Source organism: Ovis aries, chromosome 5 (assembly GCF_016772045.2).
Source record: "Ovis aries strain OAR_USU_Benz2616 breed Rambouillet chromosome 5, ARS-UI_Ramb_v3.0, whole genome shotgun sequence".
Classification (NCBI taxonomy): domain Eukaryota; kingdom Metazoa; phylum Chordata; class Mammalia; order Artiodactyla; family Bovidae; genus Ovis; species Ovis aries.
In genome coordinates this window covers 19,136,609-19,160,627 of record NC_056058.1, presented here as the reverse complement: position 1 = coordinate 19,160,627, position 24,019 = coordinate 19,136,609, and the positions used below count along the sequence as shown (strand labels likewise).

At 56.2% G+C, this 24,019-nt stretch overlaps 1 protein-coding gene across 13 annotated transcripts in view; it reads right to left on the bottom strand.

Annotated features, from left to right (window-relative positions):
• The window catches only part of DOT1L (DOT1 like histone lysine methyltransferase), a 51,165-nt gene that overhangs the window by 19,504 nt on the left and 7,642 nt on the right, over positions 1-24,019 (bottom strand). For 8 of the 13 annotated variants that reach the window (XM_042250226.1, XM_027969922.3, XM_027969929.3 and 5 more), the window contains exons 2-9: positions 21,233-21,276; positions 14,229-14,303; positions 11,845-11,908; positions 11,087-11,315; positions 9,834-9,928; positions 9,322-9,384; positions 3,742-3,797; positions 2,050-2,129 (exon numbers count right to left, since the gene is read on the bottom strand). In XM_042250226.1, coding sequence (XP_042106160.1) covers positions 2,050-2,129; positions 3,742-3,797; positions 9,322-9,384; positions 9,834-9,928; positions 11,087-11,315; positions 11,845-11,908; positions 14,229-14,303; positions 21,233-21,276 — 706 coding nt within the window. Of the gene's footprint in view, positions 1-2,049; positions 2,130-3,741; positions 3,798-9,321; positions 9,385-9,833; positions 9,929-11,086; positions 11,316-11,844; positions 11,909-14,228; positions 14,304-19,680; positions 19,859-21,232; positions 21,277-24,019 lie in introns of those variants that run through there. The other 5 variants (XM_042250223.2, XM_027969926.3, XM_027969927.3 and 2 more) reach the window with 5 other exon arrangements.

Sequence of the window (24,019 nt, the reverse complement as noted above, 5' to 3'; positions counted from 1 at the left end):
GCCCAAGCAAGTTTTTAGGGTCAACAGGATATGTTAAGAGGACTTCTGTGGGCATGTCACTGCAGGGCCACAGATCCCAGGTGACAGTAGGGCCTGGTAGGCAGTCCCACTCCCACCAGGGGCCACGAGCCAAGCATGTGTGACACCCAAGAACTCAGGGACATGGGGTGCAGAGGGCAAGATTAAGCAGACCATGAGGAACCAGTGCACCCCAGGTGACAATCCATAAGACAACGATTCAGGATGCCCAGTGGGCAGTGTCCAAATGGAGGGGCTGTGCCCCGAGGCCCAAAGGCTACAGAGTGGGACCCCACAGCCAGATAGATGCCTGGGCCAGCGGGAAGGACAGCAATTCGAGCTCTTCTCTGGGTGGAACCTGGGGCTGGGGAAAGGCACTCACTCCCATAAACCATCAGGAACGACCCCTGCCGCACGCTCAGGCTTGTGCTCACCTGCACACGCATGCAAACACATGCAGCCGGCTGTACTGAGGGCAGCTGGAAACTGCTTCTATGCTGGGTGATCCTTTCAATTCTTCTGTCCGCTTGACATGTTTCATGATGAAACATGGAGGACCCACCCTGCTTCTCTCCCAGCCACGGACCTCAGGAGGACATGGGAGTCTCCCTGGAGCCTTGGGGACAGGGACGTGGGGGATGAGGGAGGCAGGGCAAGGTGCCTGCCCGTGTCAGGCGAGGCTTCCCTCCAGGACAGGGGACTCCTGCTGTCCTGAGTCACGACTGGAGAAGCTCTTCCAACCCCCCTTCCTGAACATGCCAGACCTGCTCTCCTATCCTGAGCCAGAGCCCAACTCCCCAGGGACCCAGCGGTGGTGATGAGAACATGAATGAACGCCAGTCCTCATGGGTGTGACGCTCCACAGGCACCAGGATGCCCTGGCACTGTGCAGGGATGCCCCATGGACTGCTGCACCTGCTGCATGACCGCAAGGTCGTGACACAGTTGCATCCCTGCTCCCTGTACCTTCAGTGGTCTGGAAGCTTCTCAGAGACCACCCACTTGGGGACAGCCCTGCTCAGGTTTGCCACAGGCTGGGGGAGGAGCTTGGGACACAAGAAGATCCAACACCCCGCCGTTTCCGAAGGGCGGCGAGGGGAGAGGAAGAGGTTGAGGAGAGGAGGGAGGGAAGGCCAGTGAGGTTAGCAGGGTCAAAAGCAAGAACTCAGCCTCAGCACCTTCCTCTCGGCCTCCCTGTGGACTGTCAAGATCCCCCATGAGCTTCTAGCCAGACGCCATCAATACTCCCTCCATAAAACCACTCCTGTTGCCCCAAGTCTGCACACTTTCACACACACACGGAGCACACCCTTCCTAAAGACTACATGGACTCTGACTCAGAATCAGAATGGAAGCTCGGCTTTCACGCTCTGATGACCTCTCCCTCCAGAGCTGTGCCCAGCAGTCCCACAGGGATTCTGAGACTCAGAGCTGGAGAGGTGAGCTCCCCTCCTGGGTGCATCTGGTCTCACCCAGCCTTGGGACGGAGAGTAAGAGAGAGCGGGGAAGTGGCGGGGGGCTGCAGCCAGGCCTCGAGGGTCCAGACACAAGAAAGCCCTGGGCAAAGCCAAAGGGCTGGTCTGGGCAGCCCCAGCACCCCAAGGCTGAACTTCCACTTAGTCAAGTTCCAGTATGAGACACACAGTTAAGTGCCCAGGACGTCCTTAAACTAAGAAGTTACGCACTGTCCATGGGAAACCCAGATGACTTGGACAGACTGCAACTCCCTTGCTAACCAGGTCCCCACCCGTTTCCCAGGCAGCTGCAAGCTCTGGCCTGAGCAGTGGTGAGGTCCACTCTGTTCACTGAACATTCTGAGCTGGGAGGCACCCTGCCTGCAACCTAGGTGACAGCAAGAAAGACAGACAAACCCCTCCCTCCTGCCTCCGAGGCCTTCCCACTGGGGCTAGATCAGAGGATGCTGCTAGTCCCAGCATGCGTGATCAAGGCTGCTGCTACACGGCCCAAGCAGGACGGACACGGGACAGACGTGGGACGGACGCACAGAGCAGAGACAGAGGGATACATTACCTTCCTTCATGTTTGCAAACCGCTCCTTCAGCTGGTGATCCACCTCAGGACCAAAGGCAAAGTTATTCACAAATACAACACTGCAAAACAATGCTCCAGTTGAGTGCCAGGTTCTGCGTGCACACGCACAGAGCTGCAGCGCCTCCACCGCAGCGCTGTCTGCACCTCCTCCACAGCGGGGGCACAGGCTCAGGGCCCACGGGGCGTGACAGCTGCCCCGGGTGCTGCCAACACAGACCCCTCAGCCAGGTCCCATGACAAGCAGGCTGCTGGCTCCCTGGGGAAGGCCTGCACCGACACGGGCATCCCCAAGGCTGGTGCATGGGCAGTACAAGCTGGGCCACCTGGGCACACAGGGGTGAGGCCGCCTGGGCAGGAAGGCAGCACAGACCCATTGAGCTACACTTGGAAGGGAGCCCACCACCTGAGGGCCCAGCACGAAGTTTTTCTGAGGCAGGGGCTGGCCCAGGCTTCCCGTTTTTCCAATGTTCTCTGGCATCTGAGGGCCTGAGAAGCTCTGTCTGCAGATGCCAACCAGGCAGTCGGGGGGCTCCTGCCCCACCCAAAGTCCCCCATCCCTTGGCCATCCTCTATCCCCTGGCTCCTGTCCACATGGGGGATCTCCCCAACCTGGGTTTCCCTCCTTATTTGAATGTGACAGAGTAGCCAGCTGCCTGCCGGCCCCATGCCGCTCCTCCTGAATCTCAGCAAAAGGACAGTCACAGGGCCTGACCAGGGCAAGGACATATTGACTGCTATGAGAGAGTGGCAGTGGGAGCCCTCAGCTGGGGGCTAAGCTCTCCCAGCCCCTACTTAGGAAAAAGAGCAGGGATGGTGAGGTTATGAAGGGCAGAGCCCTGACGAGAGCGGCTGGCTGGGAGGCCTCCACGGGGAGCAGGGACATAGCCTGGGAAGGCTGGATGGCAGGGTCTCAAGGGGACTGGCCAGGAGAGGGCGTGGGCCAGGACAGAGCCTGGGGTCGCCTGCAAAGAGACAAGGCAGCTCCGAGGCCCGTGGGAGCTGGGGTGAGGCGGGGCCTCAAGGTGCTCCAGGCCAGGTGGACAGTGGGCAGCCAAGGCTGGGAGTAGGCCCCTCAAGCAGCTCTTCCTCACCATAACCATGACCATGGAGCCCAGATACAGCCGCAGGGCCCCACAGGAGAGGCCCCACAGCTGCAAGAGTCCCCACACTCAGACTGAGGGGGACACTTCAAGCCAGCATGTTTTCTCGACAAAAGGGGGATAGCATGCCCGCCTCAGGGGAGACGTCCTCACTGAGATCAAAGATGGGGTCAGACCTCTGTGAGCGAGAAGATAATGACGGGGCTCAGGGCGCCCTGCAACAAGCACGTGTGGAAGGAAGGTCAGAGAGAATGACTGTGACCCCTTCCCCCGGTCAGAGCCAAGAGCATGTGACACACTTGCTCCTTGGTCACTGAGGCCCGGGGAGCCACCAGGAGTGTGAGCACACGGCCCCACGGCCAGGGCCAGGAGGATGCCCATCAGGCTCCAGCGCAAGCGACACAAAGGCGGGGCCACAGCAAGCTCAGGACAGGTGGTGGTGGTCGCTGCTGTCCAGCCCAGGGAGGCAGGGGGTCAGGATCCTGTCTGCTGGTGTGACCCTCAGGGAGGGAAAGCCACATTGTCCCTGCCAGCCCGGCCCCTCGGCCCCACCCCCAGGCCCCGGCCGTACCTTGTGTTAGCAATCCGTTCTCTCCACTCCTCCGAGAGGAAGTCCCCCCTCTCCAGCTGAAAGGAGATAAGAGGGACAACCCATCACTTGGGGTCTCACTGCCTCTGTGTTCCACCCCCGTCTGACCCCCAAGAAGAGATGGAATGATCAGAGGCCCTGACTGGGAGGATGTGGGAAGAGGCCAGGGTCACAGCCACAGGCTGACCATGCACGTGGACATAGCTGCCGGAGCACCGGAGGTGCTGGAAAGTCCCAATGCCATGTCCATGCATGGCCAGCAGGGGGCGCCCCAGGGTGACCATGTGCCACAGAGCTGGACTGCAAGCGCTGTGACAGCATCAGGGCCCCAGGGTGCAGCCCAGCGCCCACCCACACTGCTGTGGGCGGTCTCCTCGTGCCGGGGGCATCCCGATGTTTCCAGTACCGCTCCCACTACTGTCTCCCTCAGAGGACTAATCTCATTTTGCCTCAAGGCCAAAGTGCATCTGAGACAACACAAGTCTCATTAACCTCATTGTCTAGAACTGTAACATTTCAGAAACCAAGAAATCTGATTTTATGATTCTTCAAAAAATGTTATCATCCCACCCCCAGTGTCCACCCACGGGAACATCTGCACACCCCTGTCCGCAGAGACAGGTGTGGACAGTGCACGTGTCGCTTGATGGACAAGCAGATACACACATATCCACCCCCCACCCAGGAGCATCCGTCAGAAGCCCTGACACTCGCTACCATGTGGATGGACCCTGAGAATAGGATGTTCAGTGAGAGAAAGCACAGAAGGACACACAGGATATGATTTCACTGATGGGAAACATCCAGAACAGGCAGGTCCAGAGGTAGAGCACCTTGGGGGAGCAGGTGGGGGTGAGTGCTGACAGGCCCTCGTCTGCACTCCCACCAGTGCCCCCAGGTGACAGGGAGGCCCTCCAGGCAGCGATGGGGCAGCACCACCCAGCAGGCCTAGCACCCAGCAGAGGTCCTTGTAACGAGCAGCGCCCAGGCAGAGCAGCTGCGGGTTCAGTACCCTCCCTGCACACAGAAACCACCCAGCATGGGAGGGGCCGAGCCTTGCTGGGCAGAAGAGAGGCGGCCATCCTAAAGGATCCGGGAGCTGGCGGAGGGCTGTCCATGTCCAGGGGATCCATCTCTGGGTCTCCCAAGTTTGCCACCGCTCCCTGCACACAGCCCAGTGGGGCTGGGCACTGATTCAAGTTCAAAATCCTTGTGATGCTGTGCAGGAGAAATCTCATGCTGCGGGCCCAGGGCTGTGTCCTGGGGAGGGTTCTCAGCGTTCCTACACTGTCCGTGCAAACACCTCACATCCTCCCAGAGTCTGGGGTCTTGGCCATGGTAGGTAGCAACACTGGCATGGCCAGCACCCAGAAAGAACCCTGGGAATGAGGTCTGTGTGAGCCCCCCGGGGGACCACACCTCCCTGGTGCCATTACGTCTCATCTGGGCACGGGGTCTGTACGAGCCCTGCTGGGGACTGCGCGTCACTGGTGCTGTCATGTCTTGTCTGAGGGAGTTCAACCCTACTAAAAGCTCATGTCTGGTCCTGGGACTCATCCACCGCCTCCTTCCTCTATTTGCTCTGTCCCGTCTCTAACACACCGGTCGGTGAGGACAGCTGACTGCTGTGTCCTGGGCTCCCTCAAGCCCAGCCTGATGCAGCTCCTCTCTGTGGGGCTCACCCACCCAAGGAAAGCCACTGGAGCCACAGCACCACTGCTCCGCGGCGGCCTCATGCTCAGAGCAAGAAAACAGCCACTGTCCTGCCCGCCTGGCCCCCAGGCTACCTACCACCTCTTGGCACGGGCAGGCCATAACTGGTTGAGAACAGGGACTGACCGGGCCAGCTCTGTGTAGCTGGGGTCCGCGCGCCCAGGTTAACAGTGACAGGAAGATAAGCACGGCCTTCCTGTCGCCCCCACCGAGGACCGTGACCGGCCCAGCTGGCCCAGACCTCCAGCTCCAGAGGAATGTGCATGAAGGCTGCCCCGCGTGACCGCCCTTCCCCAACCAGGGAGACCTCCAGTGTGCCCCTGCTCCAGGCCGCGAACCAGACAAGGCGGGCACAGCCCCCCTCACCACAAGCCTCCTCCTATGGGCCACCACCCACACCACATGGCGCACATGCTCCCCCTGCAGAAAGCACTCCCTCCCGGGGGCCCCAGAGAGGCCCCACCCGAAGCCACAGGGCGGGAGCCAGCGATGGGTGCCCCAGACTCAGTCACCCTGCCACCTGCCTTGGAACGGCCACAGGCGCAGACGCGGCACCCGACTGCCAGCCAGTCCCTCGGAGCTGCTGGGTGCTAGAGCCACCAGAGGAGGGCAGGGCTCGTGCTCTGGGCGGCCCGTCAGCAGCACCAGGTCCCTGCCAACCTGACCGCACCAGCCCAAGGGCAGCCTCACCCACTGGGCTCCACGCTGCCACCTGGCTGGGGGCACCTCCTTCAGCAGCACTTCCGAGAACTCACTGACACCCTGGCACAGGAAACCTGCTTGTGCCAGGCCCGCCACCAGGCACCAATGGCACGTGGTCACTCAGACATCCCCAGGCAAAGGGGCACCCTGAGGTGCTGGGGACATAGGCAGAAGCTGGGCACAGGGAGGGCCCAGGGCTTCAACAGGAGGAGGGGACCCAGGAGGAGGCTCCGGCGCCCACAAGTAAACACATTGGCTAGGGTGTCTGCTGTCCCTCGTCTATCATCAAGTGATGGAGGCAGGACTCTACGTGCCGACCAGGGTGCCTGCTTGAAGCCACACAGAACCTCAAGGAGGGCCTCCCCAGACCTAGCACGCGCCCTCCTGCCAAGTCCAGGCGTTGGGCAGAAGTTGTCACCACGGCTTCCTGGAGTAGGGCTGCCTGGACACCAGAGGCACTGCCGGCTGCCGCTCCAGACACAGCAGCCAAAGCCACGACTTAAGAGTCCTCAGAGCCAAGTTCTGCTCGCAGCCACCTCGTGGGGCCCAACAGCAGGGCCCTGATGAGTGCCTGGCCTTCAGGAGGCAGAGAACAAGCAGGTTTCCACACAGGGGGCTACGCCAGTGCACCAGCTGACATGCCACCAACCCCCAATCACCCCCCTCTCAAATTGCACTGCCTCCCGATGTTGCCAAGAGAGGGAGGAAGGAGCGGTGACCCACCAGGCAGGCAGCCCACCAGCCTCACCCCCACCTTGGCCTCCAGCCATGGGCGTCGTGCCAGCAGCTAGAACCACACTGTGAATCAAGCACCACAGGCTGCTGTGGGTCCATGGGGCATTCTGGGGCCTAAGTCAACCAGGCTTTTATATCACATGTTTCAACCATTTGGCCCTCTCATCAGAAGTAAGAAGCACTTTATAATTTTAAAAACCTGTGTTTTAGGAGGTTGTGCTGCTGCTGCTAAGTCACTTCAGTCATGTCCGACTCTGTGCGACCCCATAGAGGGCAGCTCTCCAGGCTCCCCTGTCCCTGGGATTCTCCAGGCAAGAACATTGGAGTGGGTTGCCATTTCCTTCTCCAATGCATTAAAGTGAAAAGTGAAAGTGAAGCCACTCAGTCGTGTCCGACTCTCTGCGACCCCATGGACTGCAGCCCACCAGGCTCCTCTGTCTATGGGATTTTCCAGGCAAGCGTACTGGAGTGGGGTGCTATCGCCTTCTCCGAGGAGGTTGAGGCCTTAGGAAAATGGCAAGCCATCCAGGAACTCTTATCAGCATGCCAGTGGGACTGGGGACAGGACAGGAAGAAGTTTCTCAGAAATAGAAATGAACTGGACTAATTTCCCTTAGCCTGAGCAACAAACACTAGAGGACTGCAGGTGTGGGAGGACACAGGGGCCAGAGGTGACACCCTCACATTTCACTGAGGGGAAGAAACCTATGAGAAATCCCATCAAGAGAAAGGGGAGGGGAGCTGGGCCCACACTGCAGATGGGTAAGTCCTGGCCCAGGGAAAGCAGGGCAGAAGCAGAGGGTGATGGCTGACCTCCCAACATGGGGTCAGCATCACCTGGATGCCAAAGTCAGACTCACGAGAGGAGGAAACCAGTATCTCCCCGGGCTGTAAATACCCACAACAAAAAGGAACTATTCCCAAGGCCAGATGGGGTTGACCTCAGGCCTGGAAGGCTGGCTCAACCTTCAAATCTTCTATTCTACGGAGGAAAATGAAAACGATCAACAACCACAACAATAGTCACCCAGAAGTAACACCAGCAACTACAGCAAGGCTGCAGATAAAGGCCCTATCATCTGTTAACAGACCACATACAAAGTCAACGGCTCACCTCCTAGGCAGCTTCAGGCTGGAGGCCTGACGCTACGGGACTCTGGGCTGACTCCCACGATGCTATCATGGCAGGGCGCTGCTGAGAGCAGACCAGGGGTGGGGGTGGGGATGGGGGGGCAGCAGCGTGGAACCGAGCAGAACAGAGCACCCACTGAGTATGGCTGCTGATGACACAACAGAGATGGCTCAGCAGAGAGGGGCAGTCTCTGCAGCAGATGGCGTGGGACGGCTGGACGTCCACTCAGAGAGAGATGAGTCTAGACCAGACCTCACACCCCTTGAGAATTACCCCAAAAGAAACCACAGGCCTAGAGATGAACCACACAATCAAGGACCACCTATAAGATATCTTAAATCCAGGTGAGCTGAGACTGGACTTTCACATCAATACTGAGGGTGCAATCCCTGAAAGGAGAACCAGTCAGGTGGCTCCAGGGCCGAAACTCCGTCTCTCCTGCTGGCCCCCCACCCCCTGGAATCACACACACCATTCTATTCCCTGAGGCAACAAGGAACGCTAGCTCTGGCCCCATAGCCCCCTGTCCCCCAGGACCCCCAAGAGCAAGACACAAATAACATCAGGAATCTTCAGAGGGACCAGGAAGACCACATTGCAGCCAGGTGGAACTTGGGGCCCTGGGGGACCTGGGACAGGAAGTGACGTGTATGCTGAAGAGCCAGTTTGGAACCTTCCCCCTGCAATGCCCCGGCCGCAGTCCTGCAGATGGAGGCTGCATGGCAGCCCTATGTCCACTGGCCACTGAAACCTGCAATGGCTGACAAAGCCCTGGGCACAGAGATGCGCTGGAGCTGAGAACATGGAGTTGGACACGCCAGGCAGGAGGAGCAGAGAGAGGCCAGAACATCAGGATCCAGGAGGGAGACCCAAAGAACCTCGGCATTGAAGGCCGAGCTGACGGATGCTGGGAGAGGGGCACGGGGCAGCGGCACCAGGCCAGCTCGTTGGTGGGGCCTCACTGCTGCAGGCAGGGGGCAAGTACGAGAAAGATGCCCTTGGCCAGCCCACACCCCACCGCCCCACATGTGGTCCTGAAACAGCCAGTGCTCCCAAGGCCTCGCTGGGTGCCCAAGGAAGAGAAGTGGGGCAGAGAGCAGGGCCGGAGGAGTCGACTGCCTACAAGGCCCACAGCAAGGAGGCAGCAGGTGGCCAGGAGGCAGTGAAAGTGGTGGGGAGGGGGCTCCGGGCAGGGAAAAGAGGGGGCGGCGGGTCAGGGGAGGCGGCGCAGAGGGCGGGGCTGCACCCTTAGCCGGGGGGCATGGAGCGATGGCACTCACTGTGTATTCTGCATGCTTTTTTCCATACCATTTCATCCACTTCCTGAACTCTCGGTCCATCGTCTGCAAAGAGCCAAACCAGACAGCCCATCAGGGACCCGGTGGCCAGGAGGGCGCCCCTGTCCTCCCCATGCCCGTCCCACTCCAGGGTTCCCGGGACAGGAGCCTGACTGCAGGGAACCAGAGTGGGCAGGCGTGCAAACCACAAACTCTTAACGGTTTCCCATGGCGACACCACCACTCAGACGCGCACTCCTCAGACCTTGCTGCCTCCGCTATCCCAATCCCCAGCAGACGTTGGCACAAGGGTGATGCCAGCTGACCCCCAGCGCCAGGGGAACCAGGGGACACAGCCACAACGGTCTTTCAGGGACACGTGAAGCAGGGACCCCCTCCCCTACCTTCCCTCAACCCCAGCACAGACTGCCCCCTATCCTGCAGGTCGCTGCACACCAAGGCTGGAAACAAAAGTGACACAGATGTGGCCGCACCCGGGGCCCAGGGCCACTCACCTCCGCGTACTTGGCTGGGATGTCAGCTTTCTCTACACCATAATGATGTTTGCAGTTGGTGGCTGCGGCAACCTGCAGCACGACCTGGCCCACCCCTTCAGGGGGGGAGAGAGAGAGAGAGGCGTCAGACGCACAGCAGGACACACCCAGCAGCCGGGCCGTGACAACAAGATCATCAGGCAGAGGCTTTGGCCTCTCAGCGCAAGTCCCCGAGTGCCCTCTCAGGTCACAGAATGTGTTCAAATGCCCCAGACCATGGGCTGAGCTCCGCCCCTACCCCCAGCCAAGCCGTGCTCCATTTCATTACGAAGAAGATGCTCAGTGGCCACCCAACTGGGACCTGCCATGGTCCACGGCTCCACGGGGCATTCACTGTGCACACGCGGACACAGCTTTTTGAGGCACAGTGACCCCTGGGAGGAAGCACCCCCCACCAATGAGCCATGCTCCACCATCCACCTGAGTTGGGAGCGGCCCAGAGTGGTGGCAAGAGGCCCCGCACAGCACATGCCCACAGGACATGGCAGGATCTGTGGGTACTAGCTCACAGACAAAGGAGGCTTCTGAGACTGTCCCTCCTTGAACTCAGGCCAGGTGCACTTCAAATAAAGTGTCAGGAGCCCCAAGATTTCCCATTTTGAACAGAACAGAATCCAATGATGGAAACAAGCCTCTATTCGGAAACACAGGGTAAACAGGGAGAGGACATGGGGTCCCTCCCGGGGGGCAGGAGAAGCTAGGGGACCTGGGGTCTGAGGAGGCTGGCAGTTTTCAGAAATCATAAACCTTCTGACACACAGGGGAGTTTTACAGGCTTTTCTAGAAATGACCTTCAACCATGTGCATGCTTATCAGAATATGAATTGTACACTTAAGAGTTTAAGCCAATGACAATGCCACCAGAGAAGCCACCTCTGTCTGTCTGCAGGGCCCTTCTCAAGTGGCGAGGCCATGCCATATGGGACAGGACCTTGGGGTCTGTGAGTAGGTTATGGGGGGCAGTGAAGACCCCAGAGTGCTGTGCTTGGGGTTCCTGACAGAGCAGCCCAACCACACGCCAGGGAGCCCCTTGGGCAGCCTGTCACCTGCACAGTCCCACCAGGACAATTTGGCCTATGGCTTCTTCATTCAGGCAACATGGCACACCCACGGGCGCCCGCCTGGCCCCAGCCCCCGGAACCTCTCCTCATGGGGCGGCCATCCTACAAGCACAAGGAGTGGGGGAAGGGGTGGGGGGAAGAGCCCCCACCTACCACTGCCCAGGTCCACGAACAGGTCATCTTCGGTCATCTTGATCTCATCGATCATCTGGGCGACCAGGTCGAAGGAGGTCTCCCCATACACCTCTGGGGAGAAGGGCTCATAGTTGTTGAGCTTCTCAGGGTCGGTCACCGAGTGGTTGTAGACCTGCTGCAGGATGTGCCGCAGGAGCCCAGTGGACGGCCGTGTGTTCAGCTTCATGGGCTGTGTGGTGCCCTTCCACTGCGACAGGGCACACACACAGTTTGCGGGGCCACACCACCCAGCCCGCTGCCCCAACCCAGCAGAGACACAAGTGCGCAGGAGCGTGTGTGAGCCTGCGTGTGTGTGCCAGTGGTGTGAACCTACGTGCATGTGTGTAGACAGAGTGTGTGTGGGTATAGATATGTCGGGTTGTGCGTGCATGCAAGTGCAGCTGGGACCTGGGCAGAGCAAGCTCCCTGGCACTGCTCTCCCCACAAGCTGGTCTGTCCTGGCACCCAGAGCACCCATGGGGGAGAAGCCCCAGGAAGGTTCCCTGTTACCAGCTGGCTCAGCACGGCTCCCAGGGCATCCACAAGGGCCGGGACCACTGGCCAGCTCAGCCCCAGCCATCTGCATCAACACAGTTCCAGCCCCAGGCCACAGGGTCCACACCCTGGGACACTGCAGACCCCACACCATGACTTGATGGGCAAGGAGGGGGCCTGAACCACAGCTCAGGGGGCCGAGATGATGACACAGGTCCGAGGTGAGGGTGAAGGCCACCTACCAGCTGGTGGATGCTGTCGATGGCCCGGTTGTACTTGTCACAGAGCCTCTGCATACTCTCAAAGCTAAAACAAGCAAGGGAAGGCACTGGTCACCGCTGGGCTCAGAACAAGCCACCAGGCCTCGGGGGAGGGGGCAGAGGCCATGGGGCAGAGCTTCAGTTCACTGTGCCCTGAGGGCTCAGGTGAGGAATGAGCTTCACAGCTGTTCACAGAACAAGGCAGGCAGAACAAGGCAGGCAGACCAAGGCCAGCCTCACCCCCACCTGTAGATGCAGGAAGTCCCGCTGCCCCAGGGCTGGGGGACAGCTGGGTGCCAAGGGCCACTGTAGGCAGGGAGGGCTCCCAGCACTGCTAGTCGGGTGGGAGGGGACGATAATCAACACCCCGACCCTGCAGACAGAGGTCAGCATCCGCCTTCCTGCTGGTGTGGCTTCCATTTACCCAACAGTGTGAACTGCTGACACTTGCCCAGACACAAGCGTCCACGTCAGAAATTCGGCGAGGGAGTCGTCGACCCAGCTTTTCCCCACACCAGGGGGGAGTGTTCAGTGGAAGCCCCCAACCTGGGTTCTCCCAGAGGGTATCTGGGGCATCCATGTTAGTCAGTACCGGCAATGAGCGACCCGATGCCCCTGCATGAGGGGTCTACCCCGGCGTCTGTGCTGCACAGAGGAGGGGGCGGTCACTTGGGGCGTGTCTCCTAACGCCACCCACATTCTGGGCAGCAAGATAGCTGCTCCCCAGTGAGCACCAAGAGCCCAGGGACCCCTGAGATGTATGCAGAGACATGGGGGGGCACCCACACACAGCCTCTCTCAACCTGCATCAAGACCCCTTGACCCTGGGCCCTGGATGGACCCCAAGAGCTTAAGTGCACTTCCTTTCCTAACAGAAGCAAAGGGATCTAAATGGACCCGTAACCACATGACACGTTCAATCTCCGAGAACAGCAGCAGAAGCTGAAAAGCCAGAGACCTCGATAATGGGAAAGAGCCGATGTGGGCGAGGCCAGTGAAACCTCACACAGACAGACAGCGAGGGGACATGCGGCTCTAATATGCTGTGAGCAGGCTGACACGATGAGGTGGGAAACCCATTCTGGAGGAGCTACCTGTATGCTCAGGGGAGGAGTCCAGCCCAGTGCCAGCCCAAAAGGGACCCTGGTAACACAGGCCAGGAGCGGGTAGCCAGGGCAAGTGCCGACACTCCGGTCTGGCTGTCCTCAGGGAGAAAACCCACACTAGTTCCCAGATTCCTTCCTTGCGCTCCAGCTTCCATGTCCCTGTCAGAGCCCCTGACTACACCCTGGTATACCTTCTCCTGGGAGAATGCACACACATGGAGGCTCAGAGGAGTCTGGCACCTGGGCCCCACTGTGCCAGCCCTGCCCTCACACACCCCTGCTCTGAGCAGGACTCCAAGGTCACTTGGGTTGCGGGGAGCGGAGAGTTGCCATCAGACTGCACCTGCCCTCTACCAGCCCGGAATCCTTTCAGTCTGCTTAGGAGCTTCGAAACTCCCCCTCCCTGCCCCCGCGCAAGCACCTTGGAGCAGAAGCACCTCTCAGCACTCCACTGCTTGAGCCAGGCACTCGGCCCTTGACCACCAGGAAATGTGAACCATGTGGATCTTGAGACCGACGTTCAAGGTTAGAGTCCACAGGCACCCCCACCGTGGGGTCAGGGCTGATGCGTGCACCCAGCCACCTAAGCCCGTAACAGCCACCTGTACCAATTATCGGACCGGAAGGAGGTGGGAAGTGAGGGGAAGGGACTAGGGCTGACTGAGTCAGGCAAGTCCTCCCGACACAGGAGTGAGACCACTCAGCCTGAACAGGGGCTCACAGGCACCTTGGGGCCACCTTCTCCGTCAAGAGCAGTCACCTAGGCCCACAGCCTGCGAGTGATCAAAGTGAGCCTGCCAAGAACTGAAAGAGGCAGGAGAGTCTCTCAAAGAAAAACAAAAAGAAATTCCAGGCAGGCATTCCAGACCCGGCCTCGCCCTTCCCCACCCACAGGACTCTTCTAGGAGATCCAGGATGTGCCTGAGGAAACTGCAGGGAGCAGCCAAAACCATATGAGACCTGGCTGGAGCTGGGGGCCGAGGCTTCAGAAGCCAGGCCAGCGACAGCAGTCACTGCAGTGGAGAGCAACTCCAGCTTTACACACGCCGATCCCACTTTCCAATTATGTCCTCACTCCGACAGCCTCTGCCAATATTTGATAAACATTTCCTACCAAAATAACTCCGTGCTGGCTATGGCCAAGTCTAAAAGGAAACTTCCCATCAGCCTGCGGTGTCGAGGAAGGTCTAAATTTAGCCTGTGTCCACACACACGGAGCCCGTCCCGGTGGAGACGCAGCCCCAGCACAACTCCGCTTACCTTTTGGTATCGTAGTCAATTAAAACGTAATTCTCCATAGCGAGCTTGAGATCCGGGATTTCCTCACAGACCCATCTGAAACGCAAAAGAAACTAGTATTAGTGCTCTGTGTTCCACTCTCAATGCTGTTCTTAAACACTGTTGATTCTGCAAATACAAAAACAAAACATTCTGGCTACTCATCTCAAAATGTGAAAGATTGAAGGGGGGCGTGACTTCAAAACAAACAATGTAAAGACATGTTCTTAGGAGGATGCTGTCCTTACAAATTACACAAGTTTCATGTTGCTTCGCGTTTAAACAACGCTGGCCATTGGGAGCTCAATGGATTTAATGTGTTACAGGGTCTAGGACACCAATCAGCTTAAATCAGAGTCTGAAAAGCAATGCGTCGACCAGAAATAAAAGGGAACGATTATTCGAAGAATGAACTAATCCCAAGACAAACAACAGGGTTTCTTCAGCCGCCGGACTTCTCTGGCAGCCCAGCAGCTAGGACTCGGCACCTTAACTGTTGAGGGCCAGGGTCCAGTGCCTGGACGGGGACTGAGATCACCCCCACAAAAAGTGAAAACAAAAAATACTGCAGTGGGGAAAAAGAGATGGAGGGGGAATCTGCTGATCCCAAGGTGGAACCCTGACTGGATCCTGATACAATCTGGAGAAAAATTGTGAAAGACGAGTCATCATGACAGAGCTTACAGAGAATAAAAGGAAAATAAGGGATATCACGAAAAAAAGCATATCAATAAACTCAACAACTTAGGAGAAGTGGACAAATTCCTTAAAAGATGCAAATTACCCAAACCGACACAAGAAGCCGAACACCTGAACAGTGGGACACCCAGCACAGAATGTGACGTGACTTTCTCCCAGAGACTCCCAGCCCACAGAGCTTCGCGGCGAACTCTGCCATTCGCTGGAGAAGTGGTGACGCTGACCCTTTCCAGCTTGGGGAGGCCAACACTGCCATACGACCAAAACCAGAGGACAAAGCCTTGTAAAGATGCAGCTGCTAAACTGGCATCCCTCAAAAACACAGACACAGAACTCCTCTAGAAATGTTAGTAAGCCGAAGTCAGCAACACATCGTATTCCAATGGAGTGTATCCCAGGAACAGAAGGTTGTTTAACACTCTAAAACCAGTCACTGTAATTCACATCACTGAGAGAATAAAGGAGAAAAAAAAAATCATACAACTGTCTCAACACATGATGAAATCAGTTTCCATTCACAATAAAAACTTTCAGGAAACAGGAGTGGAAAGAGCCACCCGCCACCTGATGGAGAGGCAGGGAGGTCTGGAGGAGCTGCTGTCCCTTCGCTGCTGTGGGCTCTGCCAGGGGAGCCCAAGGAGGCCAAGGGTTGGAAAGCAGGGAGGGGCAGTTCTCTCACCATGCGTGCCCACCCACCCCGGGGACCCTCTGACACACACACTGGCCCTAGCCACTGGGTGGCCAGAGCTCCCACATTAGGCGTCTGGCTCCCCTCTCTGCGAGACCCACCCACAGTCCCCGGAGCTGGCTGGGCAGTGCCAGCTCCCTCAGACCCAAGGGAACCCAAGTCACGGTCCCCGTGTCAGCAGTCTCTCCCCCTCACAGGGCCTGCAGAGCAGAGACCGCTACCTCTGGCGAGCGCTTCTCCGGCACATCTGCTTTCCTTGGGAGGGCATCCACACCCCAGTGGCAGGGAAGGACTGGGACCTCCAGCCTTATACCACAGGGCCCGGACAGCGTTCACACGGCAGGAAAAACCAACCAACAGCACAAAGGCCAGGAAGGAAGAAGCAAAACTATCCCTCCTCATGGAGGGATGCCACACAATTCAGTACATGGGCCAACCTAGAGAGTTTATGGAGAAGCTACCAGAACTCGTGTGGGTTCAGCAAGGTCACAGGATACAGGTCAACTGTACTTACAAACGCCAGCAACAAAGAATTTAGAACAAGAGAAGTTTTATATGTTACTTAAAATAACATTCAAACATAAATACCTAGGAATGATCTTGACTTCTACACTGAAAACAACAAAACATTGCTGACAAAAATTAAAGGCAACATAAATAAATACACAAACAAACAAAAAACACTCAAGAAACGTAAGACTAAATATTGTTAAACCTCCTCCTCAAACTAAACTGCAAAGTGATTCCTCTAAAAAGGTTCAGTTAGGGTTTTTTTTGAGAAACAGACAAACCAATTCTCAAACTGACATACAAGGGCAGAGAATCTAGAAGAGCCAAAATAGCCTTTAAAAATAACAGCAATGGGACTTCCCTCGTGGTCCAGTGGCTAAGACTGTGCTCCCAATGCTGGGGGGGCCGGGGTTCGGGCCCTGGTTGGGGAACTAGATCCCACATACCGAAACTTAAGATCCTGCATGTCACCACGAAGATCGAAGATCCCTCATGCTGCAAGTAAGACTCAGCGCAGCCAAATAAATAATACATATATGTTTGTTTTAGAAAAGCACTGTTGCAAAATCCACACCGCCTTGATTTGAGATGTACTGTAAGTCTACAGTAACCAAGAGTGTGACGGTGGGATTTCCCTGGTGGTCCAGTGGTTAAGACTTCACCTAGTGCAGGGGACGAGAGTCTGATCCCTGATCAGGGAACTAAGATCCCACATGTCGCAGGGCAACTAAGTCCACATGCTGCACCAACAGAGCCCATGCACAGCCAACAGAAAACAGGAGGAGTGTGGTACTGGCAGAGAGGTGAACAGACAGATCGACCACACAGGACATGGGATCCAGAAATAGACTAAACTCTAACAAATGATTTTTGACCAAAGCACCAAGGCAATGTGATGGGGAAAGGAATATTTCAATAAGGCTGGAAGGATTGAATATTGATCGGGAAAAAAGAATCTTGACCCCCGTAAACACAAACCCACATTAGACACGAAGATTAATTCACAACTGATCCTAAAACCTGGATGTAAAACCTAAAACCCCAGACCTTTCCCCAAAAAACAGGAGACTAACTGCCTGACTCTGCAGGTAAAGATTCCTGGCTATGCCTCAGACAACTAACCATCCAAGAATGAGTTGATAAGTTTAAAACTTCATCAAGATGCCATTAAAGCCGCGGTCAGTCACGCCTACCTCACTGGACACTCATAGCCGCAATATGTTAAGAATCCCTACAACTCAGTGAGAAGACAACTTTATCTCTAAAAAGCAACACAAACTCCTTTCCAGGGGAGGAGACCAGAACTCTCTGGGGAAGCGGCCGACTCAGGCTAGGACACAGCAAACTCAAGATGGCTGTGGAGCATCTTGAGGCTCCAGATAGTGAGGCTGTGCTGGGAGCAGGCAGGGTCAAGTCAAGGGGCGGGGGCATAAATCTAGAGAGCCCCCCAGCCAGCACAGGAACGACTGAGGAGCAAAGCAGGTGCAGCAGAAGCGGGTTAGGACCCACAGGATGAAACCAGTGCCTACAGGGGAACAGCCCTTCCTCCCAGAAAAGCTCCAACGACTAACGGGGCAGGGGAAGAAAGCAAAACAGAACAGCCTTTCGAATGCCCTAGTAACTAGTTCTCAGCAGTGAGATTCACTTCTGGATCCTATGATCAGTTGCAAAAGTCCAAGAAGAAACAGGATCTCTGCACAGTCTCCAAGGATTTCCCCCACGATTTTTATTAATTAAAAAGGGGAAAGCAGGAGCTTCCCTGGTGGCTCAGTGGTGAAGAATTCGCCTGCCACTGCAGGAGACAAAGGTTTGCTCCCTGATCTAGGAGGCTCCCACATGTCACTGAGCAACTGAGCCCATCCGTCACAACTACTGAGCCTGTGCCCACAGACTAGGCGCCGCAACCACTGAAGCCGAGGAGTCCTACAGCCCATGCTCCGCAACAAGAGGAGGCACCGCAATGAGGAGCTTGTCACTGCAACTGGAGGGGAACTCCCCCATTCCCCACAACTAGAGGAAAAAAGCCCTCACCGCAATGAAGACCCAGCAGAGCCCAAAATTAACAAATAACTTTCAAAAAAACAGGGGAAACGGTAACTTTACATGAAAGAAACCTGGAAGACACCTCACCACGGCAAGGCATGCAGACGCCACAAGCCGCTTGCTGGGCTCAGAGCACTTTTCTGCACCCACTCCATGCTATCTGAAAGCAGACCACACATGACATTTTCATCCATAAGTATTTCAGTATTAAACTGTAGAAGTTATGGCCTTTTTCTCTCTTTTTTTTTTCTTTAACCTAACAATGACGGAGGACTTTCTGTGATTCCAAAGCTCACCGTAAAGCTGTGGTGCTGCCCAAAGGACAGAGCCATGTGTCAGTGGCACTGAAAGAGATTCGAGAAACAAATCACCTCATACACTGTCAACTCATCTTTCACAAAGGTGATAAGGAAATTCCACAGAGAGAGGACAATTTCATCAACAAATGCTGCTGGAACTATGGGATGTCCACATGCAAAGCAATAAGCCTCAACCCATGCTCTGCACCTCATGTAAAAGTTTACTCAAAGTGGAAAAAAAGATGTAAATGTAAAACCTAAACCATAAAACTTCCAGAAACCATGGCAGAAAATCTTTGTGACCTCAAGTTAGGCACACATTATCTCAGCATGCAAAAAACTGCAAACTATAAAAGAAAAAAGTTGATAAATTAGACCTCTATCAAAATTTAAGATATTTGCTCTTTAAAAGACACTCTTATCAATGTGAAGAGACAAGCCACAGACTGAAAGAAAATATTCACAAAACACATACCTAATAAAGGATAAGCCAGAATGACAAAGAATGCTCAAAATTCAATAGTTAAAAAACAACCAGTTTTTTTAAAAGCAGGCAAAAAATGATGAACATCAATAATTCTTAACAAAATTCTCATTAAAACCACAATGATACCACCAAAGGCCAGCAAAAACAACGCCGTCAACATGCCCTGCCAACATGGGAGCCACAGGAGCGGTCCTGCATGGCTGCCTGCAGCTTGGAGGGGGCGGTCTTCCTTCAAGCACAATCCAGCAGCCTCATTCCCAGGTATTTACCCAGAATGAAGGAAGACATGTCCACACAAAGACCTCCGTGGGGTGTTTACAACAGCTTTTATTTACAATTGCCAAAACTCAGAAACCACCCAAACGTACGTCATCTGGTGAAAGGGTGCACCAATGGTGCACTCCTCAGGAATAAGAAAGAAAAGCTTTTGACACATTTTTTTAAATGTAAAATTCTAGAAAATGCAAAGTAATCCACAGCAACAGAAAGCAGGCTGGGCTGCCCGGGGACAGGAGTGGAGGGACGGGGCCAACAGGGGACCCAGGCAAACAGGGGTGACTCCTTCTCACACAGGTACAAGGGGCACCCACACATCCACCCTGGCCACCATGCTTGCTCCTAACAGGGGGTCTCCCTCCTGTACTTCAGTCACACCTTGACTGTCCCAGTAAACACACGGCAAAAGAGGAAAGTAGATGGCCTTCCCACCTCGTTTCCCCACCCATGGCACTGGTACAGGTGAAACAAACGCTAGGCTGGGTGACGGGCACGTGGGCTCGTCATACACACTGTCCATCTCTGGGCATGTCAGAAATCCTCCAGGATGAAGAGATAAGAGAAGAAACAAAACAGGTGACTGCCATCTTTACCAGTGGGAAAAAGCCATCTGTGGAGACAAGAGGGAAGGACTGAAATAGCCTGCAGACTTGAGGATGGGGAACGGGCCCCGCCAGACCTGGATAGGACCCGGCCACCGGGAGGCTCCAGAGAACCTGTTCTGGCTGGCCAGCTGCACCCCGTCCTACTGCCCTGCACCACAGGGACACGCCCTCCCTGCAGGAGGCAGCAGGCAACCAGGCCAACCCGCCCCCAGAACTCACCTGGCCCAAGGGAAGGGGGAGGGAACCCAGGCTGGCCAGCTAGGAGCCCCTCGCATAACCACATGGCCTCCCTTCCTCACCGACTTTGACACGTGTGGGTGCTTAGTCGCTGTCATGTACGACCCTCTTGTGATCCCAGGAACTATAGCCCACCAGGCTCCCCTGTCCATTGGATATTTTTTCAGGCAAGAAACTGGAGTGGGGTGCCATTTCCTCCTCCATGATACCTTCCTGACCCAGGGAATGAACCCACGTTTCCCTCGTCTCCTGCACTGGCAGGTAAATTCTTTACACTGAACCACCTGGAAAGCCCCTCCTAACTGGCAGCCTTCTTTAAAAATAAACTAAACTAAGCCGGCCGTAGCACTACTCCACCAACCAACTGGTTTGTGGACTAGACCATTAAAGAAAGTAGATCCCACATTCTCAGCACCACCCCAGTCAGTCCCACCCTGCGAGATGCAATCCTGCACAGAGGCCTGGCTCGGCCCCGAGTGAAGCAGACGAGCTCAGGAGGCTGAGCCGCTTGGCTGCCAGGGGCAGGACGAGGCCTCCTTCACAGGGCACTGCCAGCCTGGCCACCGCAGATTTGAGAGGATATAACAGCACGAGGGAGGTGCCAGAGCCAGGAGAGTGGTCACGGAACGCCGAGGCTTGGTCACTCCGGAGGCCAACGCAAACCCTCAGGTCCAGGGTGAGGAGGGCGCCCACCAGGAATACCGCAGGGCCCTCCTCCTGGAGCTGCCCAGGCCAGCCTGCCGGGCACCTGCCCTTCACAAGGGGTAGGCTCACATGCGGAGGAGTGGCCCAAACCCAACCCCCCATGACAAGAGAGGAAAGCAGGTGATGAGGGGAAGGGGAAGGGGCCGGGGGACCTGCCACTGGGGGTTCCAAGCCTGCCCACAGGAAGCTCACAAAGCACCAGGCCCTGTGCTGGGTCACACTCAGGTACCTGATCCCTGACCCCAGTCACAGTTTCCCTGGGTTCTCCATGGTAACGACGCTGAGGTGGACCAGCATGGAGGAACAGGGAGGCTGACATGTGGGGGCTGAAAGCAAGGGCCAGGAGCCTGAGGTGAGAGTCAGAGTGCACGGCTAGGCGCTGGGGGCCCACCTGAGGCCCCACCTCCAGGCCCCACCCCAGCAGGTGCTACACTCACCTGATGGTCTCGATGATTTCATGAGCAGCATCGTGGTGTTTGTCCTGAAAGACAATGGGACAGGGTTTAGAGCCGTCCCTCCAGCCTCGGTGATGGTGGCAACCAGAGGAGGCAGGCCCTCTAGCCCCCAGGCCTTCCCACCTTGTTTCCCCACCCATGGCACTAGGGTCCCTGCCACAAGGGGCACGCCGGCCTTGGGGGCACCCGGAAGGCAGCAGAGAAGGGAAAGGGCTGGGCTGGAGTCTAACTTCCAACCCTCCTTCCCCAAGGCTCTCCTGGGCACTCTTGCAGCCGGGCAGCCGCAGGCCTGCCTGAGTCCCTGACCCTTGGCTTCCGTCTGTAAAATGGGAAACAAGGGTTCTGTCACTGCCAGGAGTGGGTGAGCAGCCATCATCCTGCCCGGTCACAGCAGTGCCCTCCCAGCTGCTCTTCCCAGCGGGCACATCACAGGTCGCTCTGGCCTCTCCCTGCAGTCTCGGTGACCAGTGAACTGGAGACCCCGCAGAAACCAAGGGAGGCCTTCCAGTGGTTCAGACTCCATGCTGCCAGTGCAAGGGGTGTGGGTTCAATCCCTGGTCAGGGAACCAAAATCTCACATGCTGTGCAGTGTGGCCAAAAAATACAAGTGAGCATGCGCGCACGGACGTCTGTAACTTGAGGCCACACTTTCACTCCAACCTTGGTGAGGAGGGCCGTGAAAAGCGCGGGCTGAAACCAGAAGTGAGGTAAGAGACCCAGAGCCACCAGCCCTGCCTGGGACAGCAACCGCCCTTCTCAGCCCAGGCCACCGTTTCCCGGCTTCATAATGGACAAGAGCCACGAGGGCAGGTCGCAGGACAGGGCCCCACCCAACTCAGCACTCCAGAACCACTTTCATAGCCCTAGCCTCATCAGTGTTTAACAGCAGCTCTACTGAGGTGTAACTCACATAGAACAGACCCCGCTTTGAGTGTGCAATGTGGTGGAGTCAGTATATTCAGGGTCGTGCAACCAGCACCTCTGTCTAGTTCCAGAACATTCCAGCACCCCATCAGCAGACAGGCCTCCCCCTAGCCCCTGAAAACACTAATCCACTCTCTGTCTCTATGCACTTGCCTATTCTGGACATTTGTAAACAGAATTGCAATATGTGACCTTTTGTCCAAAGCCTTAGTTTTTCAGGCAAAGGACAAAAGCAACCTTCTATCATGAATATCCTCCAACTTTGTTTCCTCCATCCTTGGAATACTCCTCCAAGGATGGAGCAGTAAACATTCAATGAACCCCTATCACTTAGACAAAACGGGCGGGAGGTGGAGTGCGTGAGCTCCAACACTGGACAGCCCCGCAGACCAGCGTCTCCTGGCATGGGGTGCTCGACCCCCAGCATCACCACCGCTGACCCAACACCTTCGGGAAGAACCACAGGTGAGAGCGGCAGGCCCCAACACCTCACGGCAAACGTCAGAATGGTGGGGGCAGCTGGTAGCTCCCCGAAAGGTGAAAAAGGCCCCACTTGACACAGCTATTCCTCTCTGGGTGTCTGCCCAAAAGAAGTGAGTACATACAACCACAGCCCCAAACTGGAAATCACCCAAACAACCACCAACAGGTGAATGAATAAACAAATGTGTCGTCCCTCCATGCATGGGAGCATCACTCGGCCTCGAAAAGAAGCCCTGACACTCACTGCCATGTGGACGGACCCTGAGAACACGACGCTCAGTAAGAGAAGCAGACACAGAGGGACATACAGGGTGTGATTCCACAAATGGGAAATGTGCAGAACAGGCTGATCCAGAGACACAGGGAGTGGGTTCCTGGTTGTCAGAGGCTGGGGCAGGAGGCTGGGGGGAATGTTGATGGAGATGGGGTTTCTCCGGGGGGCGATGGAATGTTCTAAAATTAGTACTAGTGATGACTGCACCCAGTGCACAAACCAGGGAACAGCATGTTCGGGGCAGATGAGTTGCATGGTGCAGGAATTACACCTCAATAATGCCATTAACAGGGAATTCCTTGGCAGTGTCTACACTCTCACTGCTGAGGGCCCGGGTTCAATCCCTGATCGGGGAGCTAAGATCCCCCAAGTCACTGAGGTGGCAAAAACAAACTAATAACAACAAAATGTCTGGGAGTAGATGTGATATACTGTTAAAAGCACCTCCAACCTCAGCAGGAAAATCCTGAGTCTCTGGGATGCTCACAGGTGAACAACATCCAGGAAGTCAAGTCCCCACAGCCCTGGCAGGCATCCCCGGGCCCCCACAGCACAGACGGCAGAGACGACGCCACGCTGTCCTGAAGGGTCCACTCAGAGACAAGCTCACATGAACAGTGCACAGGGCTGTGGGGCAGCCACGGAATGAAGGGGACGGCCTGGGCCTCTTCACCAATGCTGAGACGCTTACTCTGAGGGGAACTCGCCCCGTGGACTGGGGAGTCTCAGGCAGCATGTGGAGCGCCACGATTCTGGCCCCATCAGCATTTGGATGAAGCATCTACAGCAGCCTCCTGTGGGCACCTGACCAGATTCCCTGGCCTGCCAGCTCTCGGTTCCTGCCCTCAGACACCATGAGCGGTCACCAGTGTATGTTATTCAAGTTGTGAAATGTCAGGCTGTTTCGTTACACACCACAGATAACGGATACACGCCCTGGGTTTAGGCTGATATGCAGGAAGCACGGCCTGCAAGAACAAGTCTGAGAGCCAGAGGAAGATGCAGTAGCAACCAGAAACATTTGATTCCAGTCATCACCGTGAGATTACAAAACAAGGAGTACCATGAAAGGCCCCATGAATGCCCAT